The sequence below is a fragment of the Mandrillus leucophaeus genome, unplaced genomic scaffold (assembly GCF_000951045.1).
Source record: "Mandrillus leucophaeus isolate KB7577 unplaced genomic scaffold, Mleu.le_1.0 Scaffold16, whole genome shotgun sequence".
Classification (NCBI taxonomy): domain Eukaryota; kingdom Metazoa; phylum Chordata; class Mammalia; order Primates; family Cercopithecidae; genus Mandrillus; species Mandrillus leucophaeus.
The window spans coordinates 249,726-258,040 of record NW_012101587.1 but is presented as its reverse complement, the minus strand read 5'-3'; the positions used below and the strand labels follow the sequence as shown (position 1 = coordinate 258,040).

General features: G+C 57.0%; 1 protein-coding gene across 3 annotated transcripts in view; it reads right to left on the bottom strand.

The window, feature by feature from the left end:
• Positions 1–4,178: 4,178 nt before the first annotated feature.
• Positions 4,179–8,315, bottom strand: part of PQLC1 (PQ loop repeat containing 1) — an 81,728-nt gene continuing 77,591 nt past the window's right edge. For 2 of the 3 annotated variants that reach the window (XM_011975870.1, XM_011975871.1), the window contains one exon: positions 4,179–4,440. In XM_011975870.1, the coding sequence (XP_011831260.1) occupies positions 4,233–4,440 (208 nt within the window). In that variant the 3' untranslated portion in view covers positions 4,179–4,232. The remainder of the gene's footprint in view (positions 4,441–8,315) is intronic. The other variant, XM_011975872.1, reaches the window with a different exon arrangement.

Below are 8,315 nucleotides of genomic sequence, written 5' to 3'. Positions count from 1 at the left end.
CGCCTGCGCCGCCCGCACGGGGATCCCCCGCCCCCTCCAGCTGCAGCGTGGGGACCCCCGAGGCGCGTCGAGGGCGGGGGTCGTCTGGCTCTGGGGAGCGGCTCCTGCCGGCCGCGTCCTCGGCCCTCCTGTGTGAGCAGCCCCAGAACTCGGCGGGGCCCCGCCTGACTCCCCTGGCAGCGCTGGGCGAAGTCACTGGCCTGTGTCCTCCTGCCCTGCTTCTTTCTTTGGATTTTTAATTTTCTATACCTAGATAAAAATAAATTTAGTAAGTCCCAGAAGTTCCACACCGACTGTGGATGACTTCGTCCCCGCCCCCGACTTTTCCTGCCTCCGGCCAGGGAGAAAGGGGTAGCGCGGCCCTTGCCAGGCCCCCATGGCACCCAGAATGGGCACCCTACGGAAGGAGGCCCTCCGCATCCACCTCTGCCCAAGGCCACATCACCTTCCCAGGGATGGGACAGAGGTTTGAGCCGACGCTCACAGCACCCCCAGTGCCGCCCCAGTAACTGCCCTTTTGGTGGTCAGGGAAGAGGATTCCAGCCCTGACCTCTAACCTCCATTCCCTGACACCACCTCCCTGGGGAATCTTCAAGGCTTGACCTCAGGGAGGGTGACAAGGGCCTCCTGACACTCCCTCCGGATAAGGTCTGCGTGTGGCATTGCAACCCTTCCATGGCCGCCTTCTGGGCCTTTCTGCAGGTGGAGAGGAAGGAAATTTCCACAGCGCGCTGCTCTGCACTCCTTCATTTTGATGAGTTCATCCAGGAAACTTGAGACATGATGGCCACAGCCCGAAGCGGAAGGGGGATGCCTCACCAGAGGGTCCCACTGTCCATTACACAGCAGGAGTCTGTAGGGGACGCAGGTGTGGAGAAAGGGGAGATGTGCATGGCCCTGGTGAGTGCCTGAGTGCAAGCCCCAGTCCTTTTCCATAGCAGACCTGCAGCAACCCACCGGGACCACGTGGGGCTCAGACCTGCCTCCCCCAACAGCCAGGTCAGCTGGTGCCCCAGGTGCCCATGACGCGGAGGGTCCATGGACGCCAGGCACACAGCGCGGGTGGGCCTGGGGTCTGGCTCTGCACTGAGGGCCACTCTCACAGTGACAGCCTTGGGTCTTGCTCAGGAATGAGCAGAGCTTGGTACTGGTCTGAGAGGCCCACGCAGAGGACAGCCCGAGGGGCCACGTGCCGAGGCCGGTGCCCCCTACTTGCTGCTTGTCCCAGCATTGCTGGTGACCCCCAAAGACAGAAGAATTCCTCCTGTGCGGTGAGGTGCTGACCACTACGAAGACCCCCAGAAATAAACCCAAGTCGTTCTTCCACGGAGGGCCAGGTCAGAGGTGGGCAATGTCGGGGGATGGGGAGTCTTGGACCTGCCCCTCCCCACTTTGGGCTGCAGGGTCTGGCCAGGGAGCCCCGGGGCCCTCCAAGACGCGGGCCCACCAGAGGCCACCCTGGGTCACCAGGATGGGGGTGCCGGGCACTTGTGCTGAGACTGGGCTGGGGGTACATTTCCTCCTGAGCAAGCGCCCACCCAGCCCCTGGGCATCCTTTTCCCTCTACAGGTGCCCTGTGGGGCACCCTCTCAGGCCCCTGGGAAGGGCACAGGGCTGGGGCTCAGGGCAGGCCTCAGTTTCTTCATATGGTGACAGGAATGTGAACTTCTCAGGCTCCCACAACCTCTTTCCCACGGAGGGGCCCTCACTGGGGTCCTCCTCGGCCTCCTGCTTCCCTGGTGGTGTTTTGTTGGTTAAAACTATCAGAAGGCATCGCAGGGTGGCAGTGCCTTGAGAGTTGAGAAACGCAGCTATTTCCACTGCTGCCCCCACCCCCCACGGCTCCCACAGTGTGGGGTTGAGACCTTGCCCCCATTTCCTGTTAAAACCCGGTGGCCCAGAGTGGTCCCCAAGAACTGCCTGTCTCCACACCCTGAAGACGCACAACCCCACCCCTGCGCGAGACCTCTGGTTCATCTGGCACCACCCACCAGCACTTGAGGAGGGCGATTTGTGTCCGAGACGTTCTAGACGCGCTGGCCTTCATCTCCCATCTTCCCCCAGGCTGCTGCCTGGATGTGGCCTGTGCCCTCTCCTAGTACCCGGATGGGCCCTTGAACCCAAATCCTGCCCTGCACCCACGCGACTGGTGTTTTACTGGACAAAGAAACTCACATCTTGCCTTCAGTGTAAACACTGCACGGAAAAAATCGCAGTGCGCACACAGCTCCACCTCTATGAGCTGCTCTGAGATCACAAATCTGGAAACGCTTCTCTTGGCCTTTAAAGGAGGCCTTTCCCATGCTCTGAGCCTTCAGTGGTGGGAGGCAGAAGGGCAGATGTGTGAACCGCAGAGGCCAGGGCAGCCAGACCCGTCTGTGACGAGCCGAAAGGACCCCTGGGCCACTGGCCCACAGGCAAAGGGTAGTGACAGGTTGAGGGGGCTGGGCTGTCATTTGGGGGCCCTGGAGGAATCCGGGTCACACGGGAGCCTTCTAAGGTGGCCCAGGCTAAAGGGTGTGTCTGGGCAGAGGCCAGGACCACAGCCAGATCCTTCCCTCTGCCCGGGGCCCACTCATACCACACGGGATCCACAAATGGTTTATTGATTCCAAGTCACCACACGGGATACATTCAGCAGTCACCGTGCCTGCAGTCGGTGACATTTTAATGTGAGGCAATTACCGCTACAGACATCTTGCTTCATCTTAAAAAAATAAAAATTTTCAAAGCATCTCACAGGCCAAAGAGCTAAACAGGACCCCCACTCAGACATTCAAGAGTGTTTCCGAGGAAGACTCAGGGGGCAGCAGCGTGGAACATCTTCCCATGGCCACAGCCACGGCCCCGGCAGAGAGCTCAGATGCCTGCGGGAAGCGGCCCCTCCGCCCGCGGAAGGGAAGACGGTGCCTGTTGGAGCCGCACAGAAGCATCCAGAACTCTGAGGACTGGGGGCCGGCTGCGGTCAGTGCAGGGCTGCTGACACCGTGTGACCTCGTGCTAAACTGAAAACGGGGTGGGGGCAGAGCGTGGGGTGACAAGGGTCAGACTGGCAGCTCCCACTGTAGCAGAACCGTGGGAGCCAGCACAAGGGGCAGGCCCTGGCACTCCCACTCAGGAATTTGCTTCAGGCCAAAAGCCCAGGGCGGCAGGGTGAGGGGCCATCGGCCAGGACCTGCGTGGCAGGGGCAGCCCCTCCACTCCCTGGACCCGAGGCCGCCTCCCTCCTGGAAAATGGACATCAACGCTGTATCCGGAGGTGCAGTCGGCGCCCAGAAGGAAGGGGCTCTCTGCTAGGCCCAAGGGTGGCGTGCGGACTGCGTGTGCACAGCCTCGGCACGGCCCCCGCAGCCTTCGCCCATGAGGCCTCCACGTTGTCTGATGGTCGCTGGCATCTGCCACATCCCCAAGGACTCAAGGAGGACCAGAGGCTCCGACAAGAGCAGCGTGAGCTACCCGTGGTGATGCTCAGCAGGGCTGGACACAGCGTAGTCACGAGGCGTCCGGGCCTGGCAGCCGCTCTCGAGGCCCAGGAAACACCAACTGCCAGAAACCAGGAGCACGGCGACCCTGCGTCCACACAGCTGCTTTCCACCAGCAGCACGGTGACCCTGCGTCCACGCAGCGCCTTTCCACCAGCAGCACGGTGACCCTGCGTCCACACAGCTGCTTTCCACCAGGAGCACGGCGACCCTGCCAGCACCTTTCCACCAGGAGCACGGTGACCCTGCCAGTGCCTTTCCACCAGGAGCACGGGGACCCTGTGTCCACACAGCGCCTTTCCATGTGTACCAGGCAGAGAAAGCCCCGCCCTCCGTGGTGCCAGACCCCGGGCAGCAGAGGCCGCCCCAGTCCAAGCAGGGTCTGGCCAGGGTGTCGCGGGGTTGACGGCTCTGCTCACAGGACTTGCAGGGTCTCCTGAGGTCACCCCACGGGTCCACCTGGAGCAGGTTCCTGCCGCCGCCTTCCACGGCCCTGTGTGTACCTCGGGCTCAGCCGGTGTTTCGTAAGAGGAAACGGGAAAAACGCTTGCTTTTTATATCACCCTAAAAACATCTGAAACCCTCGGGCTCAGATCCACCCTGGCTGTCCCACCCCCACCGCCCACCCGGAGAGACCCCACAGAGGCTGGAGACCCCAACACCCGGACCCCGTCTTCCCCACACCTGCGGCGGCCACAGCACCCACCAGTGCCCGTGGCTGGCTGGCCCACATCCTTGTCCTCCCCACTCTCAGAGGGCCTTGGTGCCAGCAGGGTGCACAGCGTGCAGCGCCGGCTTCTGGGGGTGACGGGCAAAGGCGTAGGCCTGCCCCAGGATGGCCAGGTCCACCAGCACCTGCAGCAGGCCGCACACGGAGAACTGCAGAGGTGCGCCCTTCAGCAGGAAGTAGGCCGTCTTGAAGGCGTCGCCACTGGTCCACATGAGCACCATCTTGATGCTGTGAAGACACAAGCGGGCAGTCGGTGGGGAGGACGGTGACCTGGGGCTCAGGGGGCACCCAGGTGGTCGAGGGGACACCCAGGCAGTCCACGGGGTGACCCAGGGATCAAGAACACCCCAGGGGGTCAGGGGGATACCCTGGGAGGCTGGGGCCTGCCTGGGTGGGGAGGGCTGCCTTACCCCAAGGAGTCAGGGACACCCCAGGGGGCCAAAGGACACACGCTGACCCTGCCTGTCCCACACAACCCGGCCCTTGACTTCTCTGTGGCCTCAGGAGCTGCCGCCTGGCTGGGGCTCCAGGGGCTCCGACTCAAGCACTGTATGCCCAAGAACAGCGAGACCAGCTCAGGTTACAGCGGGCGGCAGGGGTGGGCAGCCGAGGAGGTCAGGGCTTCTGACAGCGAGACCACCTTGAGGTTACAGGGGACCGCAGGGGTGGGCAGCTGAGGTGGTCAGGGCCTCTTATCAGCGAGACCAGCCGGAGGCTACAGGGGACGGCAGGGCGAGCACTCGAGGCAGGGCGAGCACTCGAGGTCAGGGCCTCTGGTGGGTGGTGGCGATTCTGGGAGAGGGCAGGCCGGGGAGGGTGCTGAGGACGCAGATAGGGGCCTCCAGGCACACAGCAGAGCGGAGCAGCTGCTCCTGGGTCTCTGCCGGCCAGGCCTCCCTCCCTGGTGATTGGCTCAAACCTTCCCTTCCGGGAGTGAACAGGGAGCAGCTGCCACCCACCATCCTAGTCCAAACACACTTCCCCCACCGCCATGTTCATGCCCCGGCTTGCCTAGCAGTGAACATGGCTGCTGCTGTTTTCCCACGTGAAATGTTTAAATCAGTGGTCACTGACCCTTCCGCAGCTCCTGAAGCCAGAGGCAGAGCCTGGGCGGGGAGCACTGCCTGGACAGAAAGGACAGGACACAGCTGTCCCCCACCCCGGGGCCTCCATCCCGCTCACAAGCCAGCGTGGGCGCCTGCCCTGAAGTGGCCTGGGTGCCACAGCCGCCCTGCGCGAGAGTCTTCGGGCACAGCCGTGGCCAGGTGTGTGGGTCAGGGTTGGAACTAGGAACCCGCAGGAGACAGCCAGCATCTGCACCCCCTTCTCTCTCCTAAGCCCACAGTGCTCAGCTCTGGAGCATCTTGTTGGCCTCAGAGCATAAATCTGGCTTTATCATTACACCCACTGGGAAAAACCAGGAGGTTTTGGGACTGTTTCCACTTGGGTCGGTTTAGCTAAATTACAAAGGTTTTCCCCAACCCCCAGGGTGCATTTTCCTCCCAGTTTTTATTCTCTGGGATGTGTCTTCCCCTGGATGCAGCTCCAGCTCCACAAAAGCCAGTCTTTTCCACAGACAAAAAGACAGGGTGGCGCCTGGGTAGCACTGGGGGAAGGTGGTGTGGGCACCTCGGCCTCCCACACACCCCAGCAGTCAGCCCAGGCTTTGGAATCCCCCTTTAGGCGTGGGCAGGGCTGTACAGCTGACCTGGGGTGGGGCTCCGGGTCTGGGACCACAGCCCCAGTGCAAAGGCACCCACCTTTACCGCACTAGCCACACACACAGCAGGCGCCTGGGAATCGCGCGGTGACCCCACCGTCGCCCCACACAGCTTCCAGTTGACCCCTCACACCGGGATGGGAAACAGAGCGCTCGCCTGACCTTCACACACGGCTGAGATTTCCCAGGGTGTGCTTGTGAACAACCCTCAAGGCCTGAGAGCCACAAAGGCGGCCATGCCTGCTTCAGGGACGGGCTGCTTCCCACACAAAGCCCGTGGCTTTATTTGGCGTGCAGCATCGGCTCACACTTGAGTTTCAACACTTTGTTTTTAATCAGTTGATAACTGTGTACACACACACCCCACACACATAGACACACAATTTCTGGCTTCCCTTGAAAAAGAGCCTTTTCAGATTTTAGATTATGCATCTAAAATTTCCTTCATAGATATGGATTATTTAATAGATACTCAAGTTATTTCTTCTTGGGTTAAAGGAATTGGTCCATTTTATCCAGATTTTCAAATGTATGGGTATGAGGTTGTTCACTGTACTCTTTTGATGCCTGTGGGGCCTACAGAATATCCTCTTCATACCAAATACTGGGGATCTGTGCTTTCTTGTCACTCTGGCTACCGGTTTCTCAGTTAATGATTTGTTCCGAAGAACCAGCTTTAGGCTTGGTTTTTTATATTTGCTGCAGTTTTGTTTTCATTTTTGTTGCTTGGTGTTAGCTCCGTTATTTCCTTCCTTCTGCTTGTTTGGGTTTACTTTGCATTTCATTTTCTAGTTTCTTAAGCTTAGATTGATGATTTGAGAACTTTCTTTTTCTAAAATCAGTATTTAATACTACAAATTTAAGCATTGCTTTAGTTGCATCCCACAAATTTTGATATGGTGTTGTATTTTTCAGTTCAAAATATTTTCCATAGTTTGCTTTGAGACATCTTTAACAGATTGTTTAAAGGTGTGTTGTTTAGCTTCTAAATCTTTGGAGACTTAAGATCTGTTTCTGCTATTAATTTCTAGCTTAATTCTATATTCGTAGAAAATACTCTGGACAATTTCAGTTGTTTTAAAAAATTCTCATGACCCAGGATATGGTCTGTTTTGGTGAATACCTAATGGGATCTGAAAAGAATCGTACATTCACTTGGTTGTTGATGGTGCCCAGGTTTTCTATATCCTTGCTACCTTTGTCTGCTTTTTCCATCTGTTACTGAGGAGAGCTGGAGTCCCTAAGTGTGACTGGAGATTTGTCTTTCCATTTCTGTCAGTTCTGGCCTCACGGACTTCCAGGCTGGGGGTTCTGTGCAGACGCACTCAGAACCGTTGTATCTTCCTGGTGAATTCACCGGTCTGTCATGATGCAATGTCCCTTTTTATTCAAGGCAAATGTCCTTTACTTTGCCTGGTATTAATACAGTGACTCCAAGCTTTCTTTGATTCATATATGCATAGTATATCTTTCTCCATTCTCTTATTTTTAATCTCACTGCATGGCCTCCTGCTCAGTATATCCCTGCACCCTGGCATCAGCCATGGATGTAATTAAAGTGAGCCTGCTGTAAACAGTAGGTAGCTGAGTCTTGGGTTTCCTTTTAAATTAATTTGAACATTGCTGTCCTTTAATTGGTATGGTTAGGCCATTTACATTGAATGTTATTATTGACATGTTTGAATTTAGGTCGACCATTTTAATTTTTTGTTCTCAGCTTGTCCCTACTGTTTTATTCCTGCCTTCTTTTAGACTATTTGAAATTTTAAAAACATCCCATTTTAATGTATCTGATTTTTCACTGTATCTCGTGTGTGTGTGTGTGTGTTGTGTGTGTGTGTGTGTATTTTTTTTTCTTTTGAGATGGAGTCTCGCTCTGTTGCCCAGCCTGGAGTGCAGTGGCGAGATCTCAGCTCACTGCAACCTCTGCCTCCCAGGTTCAAGCAGTTCTTCTGCCTCAGTCTCCCAAGTAGCTGGGACTACAGGCGCCTGCCACCACGCCTGGCTAATGTTTGTATTTTAGTAGAGATGGGTTTCACCGTGTTGCCCAGGCTGGTCTCGAACTGAGCTCAGCCAATCCACCTGCCTTGGCCTCCCCAAGTGCTAGGATTACAGACGTGAGCCACCGTGCCTGGCCTGTATAGTTCTTTTAGTGCTCTAGGGTATTGGTTCCCAAATGGGAGTGATTATGACCCCATCCTCACACCCCTGCCCAAGGAAACATCTGGCAATTTCTGGAGACATTTTTAGTTGTCACAGCTGGAGGAACACTGCTGGATCTAGTGTGTAGAGGCCATAGCTGCTGTTAAACATCCTGAAGTACCAGGATAGTCCCCCACAATAAGGGATTCTCCAGTTCAAAGTATCAATGGTGCTGCAGTTG